At 26.7% G+C, this 27,407-nt stretch overlaps 1 protein-coding gene across 6 annotated transcripts in view; it reads right to left on the bottom strand.

Moving 5' to 3' along the window:
- The window catches only part of LOC111635919 (sodium-dependent phosphate transporter 1-B-like), a 51,205-nt gene extending 26,089 nt beyond the window's left edge, over positions 1–25,116 (bottom strand). Inside the window, exons 1-5 of one of the 6 annotated variants that reach the window (XM_023381057.1) lie at positions 25,072–25,116; positions 24,581–24,710; positions 18,264–18,461; positions 4,804–4,905; positions 2,062–2,202 (exon numbers count right to left, since the gene is read on the bottom strand). In XM_023381057.1, coding sequence (XP_023236825.1) covers positions 2,062–2,202; positions 4,804–4,905; positions 18,264–18,459 — 439 coding nt within the window. In that variant the 5' untranslated portion in view covers positions 18,460–18,461; positions 24,581–24,710; positions 25,072–25,116. Of the gene's footprint in view, positions 1–2,061; positions 2,203–4,803; positions 4,906–18,263; positions 18,483–24,580; positions 24,855–25,071 lie in introns of those variants that run through there. The other 5 variants (XM_023381053.1, XM_023381056.1, XM_023381055.1 and 2 more) reach the window with 5 other exon arrangements.
- Positions 25,117–27,407: the final 2,291 nt, after the last annotated feature.

The raw sequence follows: 27,407 nt of genomic DNA on the forward strand, positions 1-27,407 counted from the left end.
CTATTAGAGGAGAGGGGAAAAAGATTGCATGGTTGTAATGCAGTTATTAATAAAACATATTTAAATTATTGTATTTTGTGTGGATTACGTGTGATTATCTGTTTAAAAGATAATTTGAAAAGGAAATTTGAATTACAGTGTTGAGCAGAGGGGAGCGCTTGGATCGTCAAGTCTGTTGACGACTTTTTTCTCTCTGCTTCACCAAAGGCATTTTTCTTGTTAATTACCTTAAAATATTTTTTTTGTTCGCTATAATAATTAATTATAAACTGATTTTGCTACTATTCTAATGTCTGGCATAGAATCTAACCCTGGACCTCTACAGAAAATTCCTACAAAAAGAGGAAGACCACCAGACTTTTTTATGTATATGTGAACCGCAGGGGAGGTAAGGATCAGTCGTACCTCCTTGTACAGACAACAGGTCATTAAACCTGCTCACTGTCAGGATGGTTAGTTTACGATAAAAGTCCTGAGGGTTGGGACTCTCAAATGTCGGTCGAGTGGAGGGACAGTATTTGGGGTCGACGATAAGGTGAAGGCCGTATATGAGTAAAGGAGTCTACCATTTTAACAAGTATAACAAGGATTTATTAAAATAATCAAAATTGACAAAACTACTACACAAATCTTGACATTAAACTGCCTAATAGCTTGAGAGAGAGAGTTTACACGTTATTTTTCATACTTCTTTGTAGGTTTCCGTGATGATTAAGGAACATAGGCACAGAAGTAGCCCATAAAAGTCTTTGATCCAAATGAGCACAAATATAAGAGTTCGCGACTCTGGCAATGAATGAATATCAATATTAGAGGATCGGAATAGCGGCAGGTCCGGAGATTCGACTCGATATCGTCGGTCCGGCTTTCAATAAGAGACTCCCCCGAGAGGGGGTAAGAATGGTCTTTTATAGCTTTTTGTGGGGAATTTCCATCACGTGATCAGATGTTCTATGAGCTAAAGGTTATAGGTGTTCCAGGGACCTAAACAAGTGACAAATTTTGGATGCTAACTATAAACTTTTGTGCAAGTTGTGCTGCAAGTTATTCGAGGACAATAGAATGTTGATGGTTAGGACAGGAAGGTTTACACATTCCCGGATAAGATCGTTTTTCCTCTAATTCATTACATAACCAAGGAAAAAGATAATTAAAGTTTTAGTTAATAAAATTCCGGATCTCACATATATTTTTTCTATCTCTGCTAAAATTATTTGTTTAAAAAAAAACAAAATAAGATGTAAAACAAACTACTAGTTTTTTTTCATGTATAAAATAACCTCCCTGTAACAAGGATTTTTTTCTTTAGTACAATAAAGCTTTGATTGATATTGATTGTGTTGAGCAGGTTATTCACATTCATGAAATTCAGCAAATAAAGTCAAATTAAATTGCACGATCTCTAGATGTACAGAAAACTAAAAATTTTAATATACTGTAGCGTCGCTATAATCTGACATCAGTTCTATTTTCATACTCTTCTGCATACATAATAATTTTTGTTCTAATGCTGCATCAAAATGTTATATTAAAGGAATTTCATAAGTTGTAAAGAAATTTTACGTAAAATGCTCATAAGCAACAAAGATCATTTGAACTGATGTCATCATTGATTAATATGAATTTATTATTATTGATAATGACCAAGTGATTGTGATAACTATTGATTATTTTAGAATGTGAATGTCAGATACATCAAACAGTACATGTACCTATATTTTTGATCAAGGTAAAAATAGATAAAGAAAAAAGTCTTAGAATAAAGGAAATATGTTATATTAAAATTTATCTATTAATATTCATATCAATAAATTATTAACAACTTATTAGCTTCATTTTATATGTAAATAAAAGTTTCAACATATGTTTAATCTGAATTTCAGTAAGTTAAAAGAAAGAGAATAATCACATTAATTAAGAAGCATAATTTCTGTTGCTATCTAAAATTATAAATTAATTTTCATAAGGTTTGATTTACATTACTATATTTCTATTTAAATCAAGTCAATATATAGATAACATTATAATCATTTCAAAATAAGAATTTTATTTAGAACATACCAATTGTTCCCATAGTTTTCCATCTGATCCCAGCAACTCCTTTAGAAACTAAAGAAAATCCTAATATTGCTCCAACAATGCTGTGTGTGCCCGATATCGGAAGACGTAAAAATGTTGCAAGAATGTTCCATGCTGCACTTCCTATCATACAATGTAGTACAGAACTTTTTATGAAATATATTATTAGATTCACAAATGACTATGACTATTTAGTTATATTAAAGATAAAAAGAATAAGTTTTAAAAGTTATTTGTTAAACTAATGACAAACTTAAATAATAATTCTAAATTACATGAGTAATGATACAATGAATATCTTAAGAACTTTTTACCTAAATTTAAATAGTTTATTCTTTTTAGTTCAAAAGTTTATTGTTATATTTTATATAAACTAACTTTAAAAAGCAGTATGGCCAATATTTGTTAAAATTACATATTTATCTAATTTACTGATATGTAACTTAACATGAATTTATAAACATAAAATCATATCCCAATAAATTCAAACCACCAAAGATATAAGCTAACAAATTACTTAATGAACTATGACAATGCCCAGTTAGGGTCAAAACATTGAAAACCAAAAAGGATAATTAATGCAAATTGTACACAAAGGAAATTCTATGCATGTATTTATAAGAAAACAAGAATACTTTGGATAATTCATCTTCACAATGATTGCTTATAACCTAACTTTTGTTCAATGGATTTATGGACTTATTGGAAATTGCTTACAACATAAATGCATTTAATGATCTTAATAGTGTGAAAAAGTTATGGAATGTCACATGCAGTCCAGGAACTATAGTTTGTCTATGGTTGATTTAGATCTTTGCTTGTTTTAATATAAATCTTTTTTTGTACAAATAATTATTGTACTAAAGAAATCTTCATTTATGTACTGATTAAAACCATCAATTTAAGCTGTTTCCAATAATTAAAAAAAAATCATTCAAATAGAGAAAATTTCTACAAATCATCATCATTGATTAAATTTGATGCTAATTTTCAATTTTGATAAAGTATTAACAAAATGTTCCAGAAACATTTATCTATGTAATAATTTACGGAAAGAACTTTTTTATTCAACCAGTATACAGTTGTTTTCACAGATTGAGAAAGAATTGAATTATTAAATGCTATCGGTATTAATAAGAAAAGTAATATCCTATGCATTTAAATATTTTATATTAGCTTAAGAAAATACATTTTTACGATCAGTATCATTATCTTCTATGCATTTGTAGCTAGAACTATTTTAAGATGACCAAGACAAAACCTTTCTCACTTGTTTCTAGTACTCGTGTATAAACAGCTAGAAACAAGTGAGAAAGGTTTTGTCTTGGTCAGTATCATTATCAATTATGATTATATTAACAAACAAACATTAAAGAGATGTTTTCATTTCACTTATCAAAACAGAATTTTAAAATAAAATTTCTTAAAAAATTTTAAAGAATAATAATTATTTTATCATCTAACAACCAAAAAGAATGAATGTTTTGATTTATCTACATATTTATCACATTCTAAAATTTTGCAAAATATTAACTTTGGGGAAAAAATATATTGTTTAATATTATAGAAATGTGAGATAAGCCAGGGGTACCAAACTGGAATACCACTTAATCGGCTCAAAATCGCTAGATTTGATCTCTTAACTTTTAAGGCGGCTTTTTAGAAAGATGTGGATTAGACTTTGCAGTCTATATCCTTGTCAGGATTTTTGACACCAGTTAATCAGTTTTCTTACACGTGGATTAACACGCGTTTACTAATCAATACGGAGAGGATGAAATCTTTAAATTCAGACATTAATGAGACCTTTCTTGAATATAAAATATCGAATATTTAATAAAACAAAGAAAAATATACAACTTAATGTAGAAGACATGGTTGCTGTATCTTCAAATTCTGTGTGTAGTGTCTTTGCAATCCAAACAATAATTTTGGTTTATTTAAAACATTTAACGTTTTCTAACTAATTTCTGTTTGATCATCTACCAAAATTATTGTTTGGATTGCAAAGATGCTACACACAGAAAAATATACAAATTGGACCTTCAACATATTAATATGGATATCGCGGAGAGAGAGATCACATTTCGATTCAAAATCATACTACCTCACTAATTATATTCTTCTGTATTCTTTCTATTCGGATCGATGTGAATGTTCATTATTTCTCTATTTCTTCTCTTTCAATTGTTCATGTCCCTTTTTAATTCTTAGGCGGCACTGCAATCAATACTTTCTTCTACTTAGGAACTTAGAAACAAACTTTGTATGAACTTCGGGAGTTGGTTATGGGTGTTGGCCGTGGGGAGATAATATGGAATACATCCTTCTCTTGTGGAATTTCGTGGCATACTCCCCGAACAATACTCAAGAATCCCCTTTTTTGATGTTTTTCTCCAATGAGAAAATTGTATTATTCCCAAGTGATTAGGAAGAGTGGAGGTTTACAGAGGGGTAACTGGACTGTATGTGACTGAAAATTTGTGAAGATAAGGGAAAACAAAAAGGATGTTGAACTTCCGTCGAAAAGAAAGTATGTTTTACCAGTTTCCTCAATTTTTAACTTAAAAATTTGTAATTAAAAATTAGGAATATTATTTCCAAAAATTATGGATTTGACACAAAATTTCAATTAATAAAGGAGGGTGTTCAAAATCTCACAGAAATCTTTCTATAAAATCAAAAGTCAAACTATAGTTTTTTTTATATATATAAAGATTTTACCTGTTAAGGCTGCAAGACTAGCAAGCATAAGTTCCCTCTCTTGATTATCGTATATTTTTACATCAAAAATGCCTTTTCTCACGGTGTCTGAAACTTTTGATCCTAAAATTAAAAAAAATATATATATTAAACTGAAATGAGAAAAAAACATAATAATATATTAGTAGAGAAGAAAACATATAAAATATAAATAAAACTATATATGTAATACTAGTTCATATAACTTAATACATACAGATAAAATAAAACAACCAATTTTGCTTTACTATTTTTGAAATGAAAATCTCAAAATTTTATGAAAAAACCAGAGATTTCTAAAAAACTTGATTAGAATTTAATATAATATTAATAACTTGTGTTGTTCCAACTGATGAAGACCTACATGAATAGGTTAAAAATATTTTTGGTCCATTAAAATTTCTTGCTGGAGTTATTCAAGGTGTGCTTATGTTGTTCAATATTAATAGTGCTTGATAAAATATCATCATCTTGAATCATTATGAAACCTAGTATAATAATAGTTTTTACAGATAATTTCTAAAACTTATTGAGTAAATATATTATTTAGAAGTACACATTGCTTAAAAACTTTCCATATAATAAAAAGTCAATCGTGTTACCAAAACTTCGTTTTATAAACACAAACCTGTATTAAACTTTCTAAAAAGTACAATATATTGATCCTTTTATTTGCACACTTTTTATTGTAATATAAAAAAAATGCATACATAAATTTTGTTACCACTTAGGAGCCTTTTGAAAAAATTCCCATGTAAAAACAGATGCAGTTATATCTTGTATATTAAAACTTATATTTAATCTAATTAAATAATTTTCAAAACAAAATAAAGTGGAACTTCTATACTCATCATTAATCTGTTCCTAAGAATCTAACAAATATGGAAAATGATGAATATAGAAACAATTTTTCTCACAATAAATAACTGATATTCAATTAATCCATTCCCATTCTAAAAAAACAGATACAAGAATAAAAATTTTATTGTTTGTAAAACTTTATCTTTATTGTACTAAATAAATACAGTATGGTGGTAGAAGAGGAAGAAGATTAAGGTTATTGTTAAGAACACATACCATCAATTAAAACATTAGGTAATTCCAATTATGATCTTGGCATATTAAATTCTTTGGTTAAGTTGTAAACATGAGAGGTTATAGTCAAAGTTTTTGTCTTTAAAACCTGAATGTTGAACATTGAGCGTCGCCATTTTGTATGCCTGAAAGTTTGACAATGGCCTTTAGAACGTCACTGGAATCATGCTCGGCGTTCCAAATGCCATTATCAAACTTCTAAGCTTTCAAGATGGTGGTGCTCAATGTTCAACATTCACGTTTTAGAGATGAAAAACTTCAGCCACAACCTTTCCACTTTGTCTACTTTCTTAGAACAACAATAGAGATAATAAAATTATTGCTAACAGCTTTCCTTTTTTGCTGTTTTCTTCAGTGTGCTTTGTTGGAGCCATTGGAACTTGAGTTTTTGAAAATAATCAACACGAGAAACTAAGAACACATGACGACCACATAAAGCAGACTGATTAACTACAGCTAGCTGACATCATGTTGCCAACTCAAAATTCAAATTTATAGCTAGACATTTTAATAAAAATATTCAAATCATATTGTTTCCATTAAAACTGTTTTTTTTTATACCTAGATTGCATTATAAAATTGCTAGGCTGTTATAATTTAGGTAATTTGCATAGCTAGATTTTTCATAAATCCACTAAATTTAGCAAAAAATTACCTAAATTGGCAACACTAATCTAACACAGCTAGCTTATGGGAGCAAATGTGCAATTGTAGCACCACTGCTGGTGTTGGAAATGATGACAAATATGGAGGAAAAGAAAGATCATCAAAATATGATGAATATCAAGGTTCCACTTTATTCAATATGAGAAGTTTAATAAAACTAATGTTTTCAGCCTTAAAAAGTCTTCAGTTTATCACTATAGCTTAAGTAACATTTAGCACTATCATACTAGTGAAAATTTAACCAAGTATCAGGTATTAAGTACAAGCTAATATACAGGTAATCAGGTACCCAAAAGGATTACAGGTATTTCTCGTATAACATGATAGTTATGTTCCAAAAAAAAGCTGTGTCATGCAAATCCATGCTATACAAAACAAAGGACTAATGCAAAACATGGGGTTAGGTTCCAAAAGTAAGCAAAACTATTCTGTTTTGTTACTAAGAGAAATACGTTTATTAAAGCAATCAATAATTTATTTCTTATCAATAATCAATTAACAATCACAAAAATACTGCATTACACACTAATATTCATTTTAGTTAAACAAGGGCGTTTTCTTTTTATAAAGTATTGTTGTCATCTCAGCTTTTTTGTTGATCTTAATTAGAAGTATCAGCAATATTTTTATATTTTTTATTTTTATCATAAATTTTTTTTTTGGATGACGAAATAAAAATATGTTATTAATTGATAATCTGTTCTAGTGGGTTGTGTTTCTTCAGTCGCATACCAAGTGACTTTTCTCCAGAATTTGTATTTGAATACCAAGATACCACCCCATTTCATTTGTCATTTCACAAATGATTATAGAAGTACCTTGCAGTGGCGTAGCATGGGTGTCAGTCGCCCGGGGCAAAGGAAAATTTCACCACCCCCTTATTTAGGTATCTCAATTTAAAAGACTAAAATTCAGTTTCGTCACTGAATAATGAAAACTTCCGTGCTTATTTCAATCAGTCCAAATTGTAGGTGTGACAAAAATATGAAATAAAATGGTTCAAATTTTTACAAGATATTATTATTATTATTTATTGTGAAATTTTGCTGCCCCCTAAAAGTGCCACCTGGGGTGAGCCACCCCCACTATGCTACGCCACTGGTATCATGATGTATGAGGATACCTGTATCTGTATACACATGAAAAATCATACACAAGTGGAATAACTTTTAAAACGTCTCAATTACAGAAAATGTCAGCTCATGGCTCTCTAATATATAGGTGCTGAGTAAAATAATTAGAAGCAATATTAGAAGAGACCCACTTAAAACTTATATTCACACTTGTACCACTGTGGATATATCTACTAGCATTGTGGATGAAGAGAAAAACTTTAGAAATTGTTTATACATTTGTGTAAGTACATTTGACATACATATAGCAATCATAATAAAATATAAATGTTTTAATTGAAATAAATTAATTCAAGATTCAAAATTTTTATCCTTTTCATATTAACATTTACAGGTCATGACGTACTCCGCACCTTTGCTCTGATTCAGTAACTAATTCCTGCAATGTGACCTAATTACCATATCTCCTAGTCTGATGAAATGCTTGAGCCAGAGAAGTGCTAGCTTAAGCATTTCATCAAATTAGGAAACATGGTGGCTGCACAAGTGGAACTATTCCGAATGGGAAGTGTGATAATGGGAACTTGGTCTTTTTGCAGTATCTTGTGCAAAGCTTAGAATATGGCAGTAGTATGCACCATTTTTGGTGGCACTGTGGGACAAGAAATCCACATGAATTATGTCAAAACAGTCACAGAATACTGTGACTATTGCCTACAGATAGAACATGTTGAAACATTTTAAAGAGGCAAGTCAGTGTGTTTCCATTGTTTGGATGCTTGTTTCAATTCAGGAGTGATGAACCCAAGTTTCTTCACAGGTTATGATATAGTACAAGAAATTCTGACTTTCATCATCAAAATGTTGCTTCAACTAAATGCATATTTGCAATTTCCCATTCCAGTAAAACAATGACAGTTGCTTGGTATCTATAGTGCAGTAACTTTTCTGAAGTGAAGATGATCATGAATAAGTGTTAGGTGTATTGACAGAAAGACCAGTTTCAGCTGCAAGTTCATGGCATATCCATCAATTATTCAAAATCAAATGTTTGACATGCTAGATGTTCACAGGAATGAATGTAACTGCTGTGCAACTGCCATGGCCAGGGTTGTTGCTCACAGATATAAGATCCTCCTGAAAATGTTTATACCATTCAAAGGCTTTACTCTAGCTTAGTCTCATCACCATACTTAATTTACAACCTTTGGTAAATTTCAGCCATTTTAATGCCTTCTTTAACAAGAAACTTCATTACAATACACTGTTCCATATGGATACTGATGCTGCTGTCTGCCATCTTTGATATATCTGTTCCATGACAATACAACATATATAACCAATAAGTAGAAGACTCTTCAGTCTTAGTACCACTAAACTCTCAGTAACATTGCATTCTTCTTCATGTCTTCAAACCAAAAAGTCCTGATTTCATGTGAATAATCTTTGCACTTTTCAAAAGTCAGAAACATCATGTCTTTGGATACAAAATATCTGAGGGCATGCATTGCCTAAATTATTTTAAGAATCTGAACAACAAAAAATGAGTACCCAAGCACAAAAATTTTTACAATATTCTGCATTAAATTTTTATCTTACAAAACTTTTCCAGGAACTAAACCCATTCATTAATGGAGATTTACCTATTACTAGAAATAGTTTCAATCAAAATTGAATCAACTATACATTTTAAAACAATTCAATGAAAAATACTAAGGAGTGTCAGGTGACCCAACAGTGGTATCAGATTTGAATTGTTATGCTTTTTTGGCAGGTAATATTTGATATCTGACATGTTGAGACAGAAAAATAGGTCGTACATGGTTGCAAAATACATTATTATTATTTAAATGTTTTATGAAAACTAGCTATCTTTAATAACAATGAAAAAAAAAAATTAGATACCAGGATTGGTAAGAATCAAATTAAGGTTCCATGAAAAATAAATGAACATCTGAGTAATGAACTTCAGCTGAGAATATTTAAATACAACTGTAAAAGTATCATGAAGACTATTCATCAGATGTCATTTATTGCAATACTAGCAGATGAGCCTGATATTGCTTGGGCAAAAAATAACAGCAAAGATTAAGATTATTAGATTATTTTGTACTTCTAACCCTTCTATCATATTATATTATATTATAGTATAGTATTTGATTTATATTTACAAAGGTTATCTTACATAAGGGCTTATCACACTGAGTGACCAATCTAGCATTTTAAAAATTCTTTAAATTGTGTACAGTAGAGGAATAGAGAATTTTTAAAATGTGTTAAGATTGGGCACTCAGTATGATAAACCCTTACATAAGATAACCTTTATAGTTATATAACCAATCTTATCCGTTTTCACCAGATGCAAGAATTAGGCCCCCTCTTCCGAGGCTAATTAGAGAATTTTCAGATGGGTCTAAAAATATGTTTGATTTCCCGCATAAATGCAAAAAAACTGCATCTAAAATACTACAATAGAAGCAGAGTTCTTCAGGGTAATCCTTAACCCTCTCCCTCATGAGGGGAATTTCCAAAAATTCCTAATTAGTATGCATTCTCATGGCATACATTATCCTAACTGTGTACCAAATTTCAATGTTCAACTCCTAACTATTTGGGCTCTGCACTTATAGAGATGGGTTGATAATAATATTATAAGATTCTACACTGCAGAAAATTTTAGGGAAAGATTTGCATATGCATCTGTACAAGATCCAGTTGACTTAAGAACTGCTGCCAGAGAACCATTTTTGATGTCGTTAATTCAGTAATTGGGTGTTACAGAATTGCAAGCTTATAGCAAACTTTTCAAGAATATCTTCAGCAATGAAGCAGATTTTCACTTGAATGGATACATAAATAAATAGAACTGTCACATCTGGGGTACCAAACATCCATATCATCAAAGAACAATCAATGCATCCACTCAAAGTCACAGTTTGGTACAATTTGTGAAATAAAAAAATCATTGAAGTGTACTTTTATTGACTGACCACAAGAAATGCTGAATTAATGAATAAGCTGCATTACTGTGTACCTGACTCTTTGTGTCCAGAAACTGATGTTCTTGAAGTGTACTTTCAACAAAATAGCATAGCTTCACTCAAAGTAACAACATATCCCATTTTTTGCAAAATAAATTTCCTAGATTTGTGCAATAAAAATTGGCCACCAACATCATGCAATTTAATTCCCTTAGAATTCTTTTGATGTTATGTAACAGATAAAGTCTACATGAATATTCTGCAAATAATTCTTGAGCATAAAGAAAACAGTTGAATCATTATTGCAGAAATACAGCTTCAAGTATATCATGCAAAACTTTGTCCAAAAAATGAATATTTTCTAGAGAAGCCAAGGCTGACATTTACCTGATGTCATATTTCATCTGCTTCATTTTCAATAAAAAATATTTCAAAAGTAAAACCAAATTTTTAAATTTTTTCAGAAGTTATTGAAAAAACATATCTTGGATACTAACTATTGGGACACCAATTATTTTCACAAAAAATTCAAGAAATGTAATAATAACAAACACTTCTTTTTAATTATGATAAGAAAAATAAATTTTGTTTCATATATTTTAATAAATATAATCTTTTACTAATGAAAAAGTAAAAAATAAATGTAATCAGTATTTGAAATGTCAAATCTCATAAAAATATTATCAAAATAAAATATAGCTTAACTTACATTTTAAATATATTTAATACAGAGAAATGATATACAGTATAAACTTCTAATTACAGTTATACAATTGAAATTGTACTACTGAAAAAAAATCTGTTCTCTTTTTCAAGATTCTCACACTAAATAGATAAATATACTATTTGTACCAAGGTTAATAGATTCTAAATCTCTTCCTGAGCAATTAAATTTAATTGTTCAGATATTTGTGCCAGGTTTTCTTGGCAACTAAAAATTGTGAAACTGGATAATAATTTGAGTAAGTTTTTATTACTTATTATGAACTTATTACTAAAAATAAAATATTGTATCATTTTGAATTTTGTTCTCTATGAAAAATTCTGAAAAAAATGAAATTGTTCTTAACAATCCAAAAAGTGTCTTATTTATTTGTCTGTTCAAGATATATTATTTAATAGTAATAATATTGATATCATTTTTTAAAAACTATTTATTGTAAAAATTCTCCAACACCTTATTTGCTGAGAAAAACTTTAATCTTTCACAAATGTTTTTGACCCATTCCATAAGTCATCATCAAATGTAAAAGTCACATTACCATTATAAAATGAACATTTTCAAAATTAAAATTAAGATTCCACTTGTAGGTAAGTAAGTAAAATTACCTCCAGGGATATACCATGAAACATGACAAACTGTATTTCAAAAATAATTTCAAATCTCATCAGAAAAACAAAGATCATGTGTCAATACATATGGACACAGTCTTTGTTAAAATTATCCAGGGAAAAAAAATCAAATACTTTCAGATACTTGTCAATAATCCCACTATGGATAGAAAAAGAGAAAGATTATATTCCTCTGGGAAAGGCACACAGGTATGGATGAGACACAGATTGGATGAAGGGTGTAGACAGAGCCAATCCACAGTCTAGGAATTCTCATGGAGAAACCTGATCCTTGAGAGTCATCCTGGATTGTTCCAGATCATCCTAGATCATTAATTTATCACATGCTATGTGTTGTGATGTGCTAATTGCTGTACATTCTTGTGAATAAATTGTATAGTCAGAACTTGAGTATAGAGGTGTATTTCAAACCATGCTTAATGAACTAATTAGTTTGAGGAGACAGAAGTTGGAGAGGAAACTTTCACTCAAAAACTTTCAAAAATTGAAACAACTTTCTGAAAGTTGTTTTCAAAAACAAGCAACAAATGTAATTTGTGAAAACAACAAGAATAAGATAACATAGTTCTGTCAATTTGCCTTGTACAGAGTAGTTAGTAACTAACTAGTATCAAGTACAGTGGAACCTCAGTATACGTCTGCTTTAGAATACGTCCAATTCGGAATACGTCTTGTTTGGACGAAACAAATTTTGCTCGGTATACAACTTTTGTTCGGTATACGACTTAATTCAATTATACACGCCATCTATGAACAAGTAGAACTATCGGTGTACTACACTAGACTAGACGTTTGCGGTGCTACGGTTTATAACTTTGTTAAATTTCTTCTGATTTTAATTTGTAAGTAACATTTTATTATTTTTATTAATCATGAATTGCAAAATAAAATCATGAATTTTATTATTTTTATTAATCATGAATTGCAAATAAAAAAATGACTAGAATCACAACGGAACTGAAAAAAGAGATTGTTGAGAAATATGAAGGTGGCACGCGTGTTCGAGATTTAACTGTTGCATTCCGTATTCCGAGAACGATATTGACAATCGTGAAAAATAAAGACATTATTAAATTTGCTAACGTTGCGAAAGGGGTTAAATCAATTTCTAAACAGAGATCGAAGACATTAGATCATGTCAAGAAATTGCTTTTGCTTTGGATAACTGAAAAACGTGTGCTGGCGACAGCGTATCGGAAGCAATTATTTGCGAGAAAGCTAAAAAGATACATGCTGATCTCATGAAAAATCAAGCAGAAACTAACGAGGAAAGCGAGGTGTTTAAAGCCAGCCATTTTTTTTTACATGAGAACGGATTAATCATTTTTACATTACTTCTTATGGAAAAGGTTGGTTTGGTATACGTCCTATTCGGTATAAGTCCAAACACCAGGAACGGATTAAGGTCGTATACCAAGGTTCCACTGTATTTGAGAACAAGTTGATTAACATTATTGGTAACTACTGAGATTGAAGTAATTAATTAGAGCATTAAACTTTCCCAAAAAGTTAGATCACAGAATAACATGGTTTTTGTATTACTTAACAAGATTAGAATTTCTGATGACAGAGCAAGACACAAGTTCTTGGAAACAATGAAAACTTTTTTGCACTTGAATAGTTCTCAATTCCCACATTCAAATACTCCCATTTTTAGTAGGAATCACTTTGAATTAAATTTAGTAATAAAAGTGTTTAGTGGTTTTATCCATTTAGCCACTGGTAGGACTTAAAAAAAATAAAAAAAGAATAAATACTAATATATGTTCAAAATGGAAACATGTCGAAACAGAAAAAATAATTCAGTACCATGTATATTTTCAAGTGATTTTGTTTATCTTAATAAAAGAAGAGTTGGTTCGCTTTTAGATATACTTAACTCATTATAGTGCCGTTATTCATGATATCTGAAAAACATTTGTATAATTAATACATACAAATAAACCACATTGATTACCTTGTAAGATGATTCCTATTAATAATTCTAATGTTTTTAATTCATAAAAGTGATAATTTCTTGTGTCATTGGGTTTTTCATAACAATTAAAAAACTATAATAAATTGTTAATTGTAAATAACTACCCAATTAAAATTTGCAGGAAAAAAGCATTATTCACAAATTTGATTCCCTGCTGTTACTTGAGCTATTTTTATGTTGCAACATTTGCTCTAACTTGGAGTAAAGCCAATATAACTTCTTAAATAACAATAGAAAATAGCAGATATGCAGAAATTTCAAATAAATGGAAATATATAAATTTAAAACAATTATTTTTAAATCTATTAAAACAAATTGAAAATCCCGCATTTTATTCAAAATTAAGTAGAGAATCAGGATTTGTTGCAAATTGATATAGAAATCTAGATGAAAATTTAGAAAAAAAGTTTTTTTACTGCAAAATTTATTAAAATTTTTAGAAATAGTTCTTATTTATAAAATAAAATAAATTAGCTATTTTTCACAAAATTGTATTATAATAAATGAAGAAAACTTAAAAGTTTTTAACTACAATCATGAATTTGTCTTCATTCTCTTCAAAATCAATGATTTTTGTCTGACAACTGTAAAAGATCTAAAATAATAAATGAAATTTAATCTGAAAATGTGAAAAGTTCTACAGAAATTTAAGCATTGGCAAATTAACAAATAAAATACTATCTATTCATATTTCTCCCAATTTTTCTTCTAAATGAAAAACTAGTACTGAAAAGACAGCAGAATACAAAATTACAGTCTCTCTCTTCCAAACATATGCTTTATTTTCCATGTTTTTTTATGAATATTTTTGTAACCTAAGCAAAAAAAATAAGATGTAATTGATATTATTTTAATACATTCGTCACAACAAAAACTAGTTGTTTAGAATAAAACTACACCCAACATACCATAAAAATTATCCAGTAAAAATTCCTTTTACTGGTTTTTTGTTATTTTGTGTGTAGTTTGATGTTTTACTTTCATGATTTTTTCATCTTCAACTAATGAGAAGTTATTTATCTTAAAAAAGGAAATAAGAATGAAAAACAATTATTTTGATAGAAATTATAAAAATTCCCATTTATTTCTGTAGAACATGTCATCATATCATTAAACATTTTTAAGATTATAATATGTATTGTATTCTTACAATAAGGATGGTTCCTGATAATATTTATTTTTTCATTAATGTTTGTTTTTATTAATGATTCATATATATTTTCAATTGATTTATTTTCCATTTTATAAATAAGAACATTCTCTTAATATTTTCAGAACATTTTAAACTGTATTATTATTTTTAATATCAACCTACAATAAATATTTAAATACTTTTGGAATATAAAAAAACTGATATTTATTTGACCTATAAAATTAAAGTAACAATCTTCCTTTTATTTTCTTCAATTTGAGTCCTAATATATGTTTTCCTCTTTCAAATTATTAATTAATTTAAAAATCTTTAACAAGGAAGATTATTTCAAAAGCCCTATATTAGATGGAAGATGCCTGACATTTCTCTGTTTCAAATCCTTTTCTTTTGAATTGAATAAATTTAAAAGTTAAAATGTTCAAACATTTTTAGAAAATCTTTTAATATAAATAATGTTTTTGGATTATTCTTATTATTAAAATTTGTCTGTAATGGATTACTATATAAAACAGCCTTGCAACCTTGCAGTCACATAGGAAATGGCTTTGAAAGAATTTATTAAATTCTACAATTTTATATATTTTGTTTAAACAGAGTATTGATTCTGTTTATATAAAATATGAGTCACACATTTTTAATTAAAAATTATGATTCTGTTTTGATTTAAATCATTAGAATTGTAGTTAATAAAATCAAATTATTCAATCTTTAAAGTACACATTAAGCATATATAAATAAACATTCTTTATAAAAAAGACATTAAAAATTGGCAAAACTGTAATTTGCAAAAGAAAAAAACATTAGTAGTATATCATAGACCAATTTTTACAAAAAAATCACCTTGAAAGCCTTAGAAATTTTTATTCCAAATTCTTGTACAAATGTAATTTCGACTATTTTTTTTTTTTTTTTTTTTAAATTAACTTTATACTAAAGGATTTAAAATATCGACTAAAATATATCTGTACAAAAATTGAAAGAATTAAATCACTTTAAAACAAAATTTTTCTACATAAAGTTTGTCTTATTACACTATTAATAGTTTTTCTTCTTTTGCAAATTCTTTATTAATTTTTTTCTCAACAGAAAAAACTGCCAAGTAAGAAAATGGGAATAAGATGTAATGGCTACATAACTTAAACTTATACTTTTGATATTTTGCCAAGTGGAAAGAAAATATTAAAAAAAAAAAAAAAAAAAAAAAAACTGAAGTTAGCTAACTATTATGTCATATAAAATTCTTACAATTTTCAATAATTTATAATTATTATTTTGTAACAAAGCAATAAAAAATTAATTAACTGAATAAATATAGTAAACTAAATGTAACTAGACAGAATATTGAATTAAACATTTCATTTTTCTTAATTAAATGATACACACCTATAATTTTATTTTTTAGAATATAGATAATAAAATACATATATATATATAAAATGCAGGAAACAAGTACATTTTATTGCATCATTACATTTTTAGCAGGAAACAAAGATAATGTTTAACTGAATCATAGCATATGTGCAGGATAAAATCATAGCAGTTGTATTTAGTTAAAAAATAATAAAAATTAAGTTGATTGCTCATTAATACTAAAAATCCAGTAAAATAATTTTTTGAAATTTCTGCATATCTTGTGCTTCTAATTTAAATCATACTATCTACTTGAAATAAAATAATTTTAAGTAGGTTAATTTTTTTTCTTGAAACTTAACTAACTGTGTGTTTAATTAACTTTAAATTTAAATTTCTAGTTATTAATATTAATACAGGATGGTGACATAATAGCCTACTTTTAGATCATATTCATTAGTTTGATCATTCTTAAATCTTTTTTTTAGAATATAATAAGAAAATTTAAATAAAATCAGCACTAACACAACTAAGCAAAAATAGATTTCATAGACAAAACGCAAGTAATATGTTTCTTAGAGATATACATTAACTAATGTATATCTTTAATCAACTTAGTATTTGTATATAGCACAAGATTCTAAAAATACTTAAAAAGAATTAAAAAATGCTTTCTTCTTACAATTATAAATAATGATAAATTTCTTTACTTACATAATAGTACTAATGGCAAAATTAATAATTAAAGAACACAAAATTTCATAGCATATATACAGGACTGGTTATATTAAATAACATGGTTTTTCTAACTTATATGAAATCTGAAGTAATTATAAGATTAATTATTGAATAGTTAATTTTATTTAGCATTAGAAGAAGCAAAGATTAATGTTTTTAATAGTTTAATGAAAAACAATCTAAAATTTATTGAAGCTAACAAAATTTTCATTTTAGAATAAAAATTTATAAAATGCAATTACAAAATAAGTAAATGCATATAAGTTTTGACAAAGAATTTTATCCAATTATAATATTTAATATAAATATATTAAAATTTTATGATGGAAAACAAATTAAACAATACAATTATACAGTTATGAAAGTAAATTTTCACAGTTGTATAATTAAAATAAAGAAATTCATTGTACATTCTTTATTTTATTCACTATCATTACATAAAACAATTACATATTATGAACATCTCTCTTAAAATTTATTATAATAATTAAAATAATATGCCTTTCATTGCCAAAGTGATTCAGTTCTTTTTACATGTATATTTTTATTAATGAATTAATTTAAAAACATAATTTTGTATGAATTTTTAAAAAAATTTTAAGTGTAAAAAATATATAACTTTAAATGATTATGCTTTCATTAGGAATACAATAATGAGATCAATTTTCTGGAATAAACTTGAATAATTGCTTTTCCCTCTCTAATTTCAAATCTAATACCTTCAGAAAAGTAATTGATATTTTCTTAGATTCTTAGAACATATGTATTAATAATAATAAAAGAATACATGATGCATAATCAACTTCCTCGAAGGTGTTGAAGAATTTTAGTTACTTAAAACACACTAATTCCAGTTTAATGAGTAAACTGAAGAAGGAATTTCATATATAAAAACATTTTAATATAACTAAAATTTTAATTTACTTCACTTGCAAGAATTCCAATTATTGTATTAATAATTTAAATGTTTAAGATATATTATTTTAGTAATTTGTTAAAAAAAATAAAATAAAATCGAAATAATTTATTTATTTTGAATAATAAATTACACTTACCTATAAGTACAGCTCCCAAAACTTCAAATATTGTTGCCAAAATGCATGCTTGCCGCAGTGTAAGTACTTTAGCACCAACAGAGGTCCCAAAAGAGTTAGCAACATCATTGGCTCCAACTCCGAAAGCCAATATAAAAGCTACAAGGAATCCAACGACCACAATCCATACAACTTCAACTGAGTATGGTTCCAACATTTCTGAAATCTGAAAGAGTTTTACTTGAAGAAAAGAAATATTTATTGATTAAACAAACAATAGGAAAAAACAGTGGAAAAATGTCACGCTAAATAAGCGTAAAAAATTTCCAAATAACAATAAGTCACCTTTACATATTTAATTTTCTGTAATAATATCATAAACGTGTTATTTAATATTTCTTAATACATCAATATTAATTACTTTACATGAATTATCTTACAAGTTAAATCGTAGTTAAAAATCTGATTCATACAATATTACACTTGTTACTTGTTGAAAGAATATAGAAATTAAGAAATTTTGATATGGTAAATCAGAAATTGATGGGTATAAGAAAAAAAAAACACCTATAATTCTATCAAATTTTGATTTTATTTAACCATAATTCTTTTAGAAAATCATGATGCTTTAAACAAATTAATCTCTTATTATTTACAGCACGTAAATAATAAAAGATAATACTATTTACAACAGTGTTTTTGAGCTTTGCTGACTTAATTACTTAAGTACTTAAAAACTTTCTAATGTTAAACATTCTACAAAGATCTTTTAATTCTCTTTACTTTTGAAATAATTTATTCCACCAAAACAAGACAGCAAGGCTTGAAACACTAAGTTTTAAATATTTAAAATCAAGTTCCATTAAAGCATACTTTTCTTATTATAATTATGAGTTTTGAATTGAGTTTTAAAAACTTTTAGTTTTTAAATCTGTTATATAAAATTTATATTAAATTTTCTATCTATTTAAATTATAAACATTTTGATTAAAGAATAAAGATAACAAGTTAAATTAAATTCAGCTTTATTTCTGATATAAATATATAAAAACAAAATTAAGTCATTGATTTAGAGAGATTTTGAATTTAAAACATTTGTAATCCTAAATTAAGACAAATTTCCAACTCGTAAATGACAAAAATTTTAATGTTTATTAATTCTAATAGAATCACATCTACAACAGTAAGCTTTTAACTGTTTGCTTGTTAATAGATTGATACCAAGGCTATTTTTCTACTAAAGGAATAATCACACCATAAACAGGAATGTTTTATTGAATAAAAACATTACTGTTTTTATTGTATGATTATCTCTTTAGTTGTTAATAGATTACAGAAAAAAAACTAATTCCTTTTATGTTGTCAAAATTACTACTTTTATTGAAAAATAATAATAGTAATTTTGATAACAAAGACGAAAAATTAAATTTTATCAAAAAATTCAGCTACTTTAATTATTTGTAATAATAAGCTTCAAATTTTCTAAAGAAATGTTAAAACTATTTGTACTAAATCCAAACATAAATATGAATAAATGTGTTTCTTTAAAAAAAAAAAAAAAAAACATATATTTCTACAAAACACATTTATTCAAATAAAATAAATTTCAGTTTTAAAATGCTTTATATAAAACCAAATTTAAATTTGATACACATTCTTTCCTTTTCTATTTTTTTATCATTGAACTATTAAATAAATCAAAGAAAAATAATTTCTAATTCTTTAATACTTTGATTTCTTATGATTTATTTAAACAATTCATATTTAAATCATTCAAATACAATTAATTATTTGGAAATTATATAACTTTAAAGAATTTAGTTAATTAGTTACTAAACAAAATTATTCTTGTTTATATGAATATGTTCATCCTAGTCTTTTTCCTCTATGTTAGGGGTCAATTTGCTAAACCTTTTCTGCCTTTGATCATTTCTATTGTTTCATAAATATGCAATCATGCAACTATTAATTAATATTTATTAATCATCAGTTTGAGTGCAAACTTTTATAATTTCCAGTTTCATGACAAAAGAATTATGATAAGTATTTCTAGTTTGTAATTTAGATTTTTGCTTTCATTCTTCTAAAACAAATGAGATTAGATTAGATTAGATCAGTGTTTCTCAACCTCTAACGAATCGTCGCCCCCTTCACTACAAAATTCCGATGCCGAGGGACAAGGCTAATGCCAAATTCGTACTGCATCGAATAGACTAGTGACTATATAATGTTATTTGTTTAATTATTGTACGATATAACGAATAAAATATGTAATTATTCTTAATATAAGGTTTTACTATATTGCCCAGAAAATTGTTTTTTCACCCCCCAAAATATAAATTGTTAGTAATCACCCCCTGAACATGGAAAAACACCCACATGGGAGCAATATCACCCCCCATTGAGAAACACTGGATTAGATGATACATTCAAAGTTATAGAAATCTTTATCTTAATATGTGCTTTTTAAAAGATAAAGATTACTAAGAATTAATCTAATTTTTCTCATTGAGAGTAAAAATTATCATTGGAAGATATAATATATATATAACCAAAAAAATCCGTAAAGTGTTGAAAATCATTAATTTCCAAATTTTGTAAGTTTAGATCATTCCATTAAATATGAAAGTATATCTGAAAATGTTTCTGCATGCATAACAAATGAATACATTCATTTGCAAATTCTGAAACATCTGAGGCCTTTCATGATTATCATTATAAATTAGAAAATTAGACAATATTTAATATACATCAATAGATATACAATTTAATGAGAGTTCACTTAAAATATTAAAATACCAACAATTCAAACAACTTATGTAGAAACAATTTAATTTTTTCATACTTTTATTGTAAATTAGGCAGAAAATTTCAAATACAAATTTTATATTCTTAAATGTATTTTTAAAAAATATAATTTTTCTGAATTTTTTTTCCAAGAGTTATCACTTCCAAGTTTTAAATCTAACTTCAAATATCTACATTTTAAAGCTAATCCTAAAATTTTAAAATTTCAAACTATGTTTTAAATGATTGCTATTATCAATACAATATTTATAAATCAAAATTAACATATAAACAATTTTTAAATTTTCTCTATTTGTTTTTCTGTTTAATTAATAATTCATATTAATTCCTATGAAATTATAAATTAATATTATCAATTCTGGTAGACATTATTTATTTTAGTAACTTAAATAGTTGTTATTTCAATGCTTATCATTCCAATGTTATCAAAAACTTTTCAGACACAAATATTTAATTATCACTCAAGTAATCAAAATTTCAAATTCAAGATTTGGCTCTTTTCTGTTACATTCTATCCTTAAGCATAAATTAACTTAACTGAAAGTACTTGAATGGTAATTAAATGTTTATTTGTTTGAAAAGTTTTTAATCGTATCCATTTATCATGCTAATGTTATTTCTAATCTGTATCATGTAAGCCATACACTGTCAAGTTTAATTAAGCATATGAAATGTATAATTAAAATAAATTTAATAAAGTTGACAAAAAGAAAAAAAATTGTATCAGTGAACATATGTTTCAGTTTATTTATCTAAGTTGAAACAGATTCAAATCTTAGCAAGTTAAAATAACATTGATAAGAATCATTCAGAAATACTATATAAAACATTAATCTAGAGATAACAGGAATATTAAATAATTCTTTAAACAAAACCCAAAATAAATTTACTTTCAAAGTTTAAGCAATTAAAAAAAAATTATTAAAATACTTATCTGTTTTCTTAATGATTTTATTAGAAGTTGATTTACATTATAAAAAAGATAAGAAAATTAAACTTCTTAATTAAGCAATGTCTGAAAACTACTAGTTTGTTTTATATTATACAATTTTGGAATTGCCAAAATCAAGAGAAATCATTAAACTTTATGTATTAAATTTAATATAAACTTAAGTTATATTCCTACATCATACTTGCCAACCTTAGATTATAGGTGAGGTTGACTTGATAGCTAGGAAAGGCTGATTTTAGAATGCAACAACTAAGAGATAATATAACGATTTGTAGAACAATTGCTGACAAAATTTGCAGCATTTTTAAGAATTTATTCAATCTTCATTCTCTATCACAACAATAGATTTATAATATTGACTTTTCCTACTACACAGATTATTAGTAATAGAGTACTATTAAAGTAGAAAAATTTTTTTGGGGATTTTGATCCATCTGAATTTGTTTCTAACTTTACAGGCTGACAGCTTAACCTCTTGACCATCATCAACATTGGGTACACTATCACAATGTAATGTTGCCAAATTTTCAGATCAGCTTTTTCATACCAAAGAGCAAAAGATTTTGAAGCAAAATTTTGCATACAACAATTTTTTAGAAAATAATTTTCATAATTTAATCAGAAAGTTAAAGCTTCCATTAAAATTCTTAAATCCATGTTTGTAAAGACAATGAATGCATTACCATTATATTATCGTAAAATGGCAGGGAATTCCTAGTTCAGGCTGACAACTATGCTGATAAATAAAATATGAATATATGCAATTAACTAGAAAAAGAATTAACAATTAAAAGTTTCCTCAAAATACTTCATTTAATATATTTTAAGAAAATTTTTAGAATTATTTTTTTTATTGTTCTTATGTTTTTATATTATAATTTTCAAGAGAATTTTCTTTAGATTCTATTTAAACATACAAACTTTATAAAATAACATTAATAAAATACTTTTAAGTCATTCTATTATTTTATTTTATATACATAATAATTACAATTTGTTTTTATTAATGGAATCAAATAAAATCTTACAAGAAATTAATAAATATTAATTCAAGGCAAAATGNATAATTATAGAATTCGAGATTATTGACTATTCTGAATTTTTTTAATATGAAATTAAGCCAAATAAATGACTTTTGAAGATCAATATGTCACTTGATTTCGTTTTTTAATCCTTACACATTAAATTACGTCTTTATTTTATGTTTTTGATCAATCTGATAGAATATGACACTAAATAAAGTTAAATATAATTAAAAATCTTATAAAATTAAACATTTTTTCCCCTAGTATTACAGTAACGGTATTAATTACAGCATAAGGCTTACAGTGCATTCATTCAAACCGGTCAACGCCGGTACGAATCGGCATATTTGTTGAATAAGTAAAGCAACTAATATTATACAATATATCTACGTGTATTAAATTACGGAATCTTACGCGATAAAAATCTCGATAAATATATCTATATATACGATAAATACTATATAATGATAAACTTACTGGAAATGAATTAAACCACGTGTTTCACATGTGCTCCGATTCCCTCTGAATCAGTCCCTCATAAAACCAGATATTAAAATCGATATAATAAAAGAAAAAAAATCCGATGGAATTTTTTTAAAGAATATATTAATTAATGCAAAATTCTCACCAATTTAAATAAGAAAAGACGCCTTTCTATTTACAGCTTTCGTGGTAAATTACTTAAAGATGAGTAGCCGATTTAAAAAGAAACTTAAATGCCTTACCAAATTCAATATTTGATTTCGTTTCCGTTCGTATCGTATCGAATTTTTATGGGTTAAATTGACGAATATTCTAGATTTCATCGATTTTTATATTATTTTAATAAACATCTACTGTTAAAAATTAAAATATTTTTTTTACGCGTATCGTATTACGTCGTATTGTTTAAAATGATTACAGTGTGATGTAATTCTAGTGTATTATTTTATTACGAAAATTCAGTGAATCATGACGTAACGGACCGACTACTTTTTCATTCATTATAAATTTTTTTCCCATTCGTTCTAAATTTTTTCGATTTTCATTAATGATGGAGTAATTTCTCTCACATAAATCAATTCTTTCATAAGTTAATGAAAGAAAAAACTTATGCAATATCGCTTCCATGATTTATTACTTTTAATTCAAAAAGATTTTTAATACGGCGACCGTTTACGTAATACACGGATTCAATATACTGTATTTATTTATATTTTAAAAATTTCGTTCGGATTTAATGTTAAATTTAATTTCTGATTGACAGATTAATTAAATTGATTATTTAAAATTTAATTTTAAAAATTAGCTAAAATATATGGGATGTGATAAAAAGGATTTAAAAATTTAGCTTTGCCAAGTGACTCACTAAAATACATTCAAACAATTGACAGAATTGGCAGCATATAAGCTTACATGAAACTGTTCCAGTGACCTTATAGCATATATTGTTTAAAGAAACAATATGAATAAAGAAAACTGTCTCATTAAAATAGATAAAATATGATTTCAAAAATAATTCAAAATAAAGATTAAATTTATTATATTGATATAAAGTAATGTAAAAACTGTACCTGTTTGATTTAAATAATATTCCGACCAATTGAAGAAATTAGCAATCCAACGTATATAACAGCAAGATCTGAAGTAAATACCTGTTTCTTCCAACTCTGTCTTATATCACAATAAGATTCATCACTAAGCCTGTTTCCAAACAGAAACAAAGTCCACTTTCATTCAGAACTTGAAGAATTATTAATAAACATGATAAAATTTATTTCTGATCACCCACACTAACTAATCCTTGATGTATATCATACAGTTAAACCTTGGAATTTTAGTTACAGCCTAATGAATATAATGTAACAAATTAAGAAAAAATCTTATCATCAAGTTTAACTTTTTTTTTCTTAAATCACTACTTTTGCTTTAAAGTAAACAAACTATTTTAATAATAAAGTTTTTGCATATGCAGAATAGTAAAATGTTTAAATTTAATTTATTTTTAACATTAAATATGTCTCAAATATAATAATATAAACTACATTAAATAATTTATTATTACCTGTAGTTCAATATCAGGATTTATTTTCAATAATAAAATACTTTTAAGTCATTCTATTATTTTATTTTATATANTTTCTTTTGCTTTTAGACTAAGTAGTAATGCCCGAAACTATTTATAAAATTAAAAAATAAGGAAAAAAGTCAAAATACCAACTTAAAAAATATGATTTGATAATTAAAATTACATAAAATTAGCATTTTTTTACATTTTTATTTTCGAAGATAAAGCTGTGCTGATATTATTAAATAAAGTACTTCTAACGATATACATAGGAAATGTCCTTGAAATTTTTAAATGTTGTAATACCCGTGCAAGGTCTGAACTTCGGTAATTATAGAAATTAATAGTGGTAGAACAACATCTTGCATCATTTTTTTTTTCAAATATTACGTCTTAAAATATAATTCATTTACATTTTCTCCAGTTTAACTTTTTAACCTTACTAGAATATTCAGCATGAAAATAAATAAATAAATAAATAATGGTTCTTTAATTATAAATTCATAGTATTTAATTCTTAAATAATTAGCATTATATATAGGACAAAGTTTTATTTTATAAGATATCTCTAAATATTGAAATACCTTATAAGTTTTAAGTATGAATACACTTCCTCAATATTAGAGAGGTTGCGGCCGACGTTTTCATGACGAAAACGTATACGTCGGACGTTCATCGCCGCCTTCCTGTAAGTCTAGAAGTTTAACAATGGCGTTTGATACGTCGAGCATGATTCCATTGACGTTCCAAACGCCATTGTCAAACTTCTAGGCTTACAGGAAGGCGGCGATGAAAACGTCGGCCGCAACCTCTCTATTATTTTCTTCTTTATATTTCCTAACATGAAAACAAGTATTCATTCAAACATACGTATAAAATAGCCAAAGGAAACAATTATATCTTCTATATAATTAAAATTGTTTTCGGATGAGAATGTATAAATGGACAAGATCTTGCTGCGAGAATCTGTAGGCTTCTTCACAATAGTATTATACCGTTGAGGAATTTTGGGTTCGAGTAATCCTCATTATTCATTATGAATCTGGACCTTTATCCTTTTTTCTATCCATTCAAATTGATCAGTTCTCCATCTTTTACCCATGCTAATTGTTCTGTTGAGGATTGTCCACCCATAATGATCAAAATTATACAGTCCCCAATTTTGGTACTTCAAGCCAACAAATTAAATTCAAATTGTGAGAGGTATTGCTCCTTTCCAATAGGTCACTACTGATTCAATAAATCGCCTGATTCAGTCGAAGAAAAATCTTTCAGTATATCGTAATTCAAAAGAAAGATAAGAGCTCTTTCGTCTATATCCAGCATTTAGAATATGCTAATTTTTTAAAGTCTCAGTGCGTGAAGCTGTTGGACATATCTAATTTTAAACGAGCAATTATTTATTGTGACATAGCCGGGATGCAAATTTTTTTGTCAGGTAATCTAATGATTACACGCGTGTCTGACCTTTTAAGGTCAATCAACACGGTTGAGAAATTTGGATATTACGTTTTGACCCAAACTAATCACCATTCAGAGAACCTAAGGTTCCTTGTAGATTGCTATCCACAGATTAATTACGATATTGGGGAATATAGAACTGATTCCAGGAAAATTATACGAGTCCTCGTATACTTTAAACACAAACAAATGATTTTCCTCCGATAGTTTGAAAATTACACAATTTCTATACGGATAGAGAAATATTTCATCACTTAAAAGACAATAATTTAAGAGAACAATGCTGATAAATTTGAATTGCGTTGCGATTCGTTTCGCAAATCGAGTGGAGGAAGATTATTTATCATCACAGATACGTTTGCAAAAGTATCTGTTAACGTAAATCATCTTGTATACATCTTCAATTGTACTGTACAATGCTGCTGATGTTTGCACTATACGTTAATGTAATAGGAACTTTAATTTTCAAACTCTAAATAAACATAATTAATTAATAAAAATTCATTGTTTTGTTTGTTAACTTTGTTATGACTACGTCTGATACTGTCTATATTCTCTCCGGTTGTTTATATTATATTATAACGTGACAAAACACGTGTTCTGATTTCTCATCTCTTTTCATCTTATTGTGTATTTTACTTATATGCATACTACAGAAATGTATAATAGAGGAAGAACGGAGCATTTGTCTCTCTTTGGGATCGAGTAAAAATTTCCCACAATTTATAATAGTAAAAGTGATTGAGATATGTGATCTTACACCCTTGACTATGGGACGTTTTGTCTGTAGTTTTGTAATGATATTATAGTGTATTCTATAGGCTAATCTACTTGTGAAAAAACCCAAAAAAACTAAATAATAAAATAAATAT

Source organism: Centruroides sculpturatus, unplaced genomic scaffold, assembly GCF_000671375.1.
Source record: "Centruroides sculpturatus isolate CEXI.00-Female unplaced genomic scaffold, Cexi_2.0 scaffold1063, whole genome shotgun sequence".
In the NCBI taxonomy this organism is placed as follows: Eukaryota; Metazoa; Arthropoda; class Arachnida; order Scorpiones; family Buthidae; genus Centruroides; species Centruroides sculpturatus.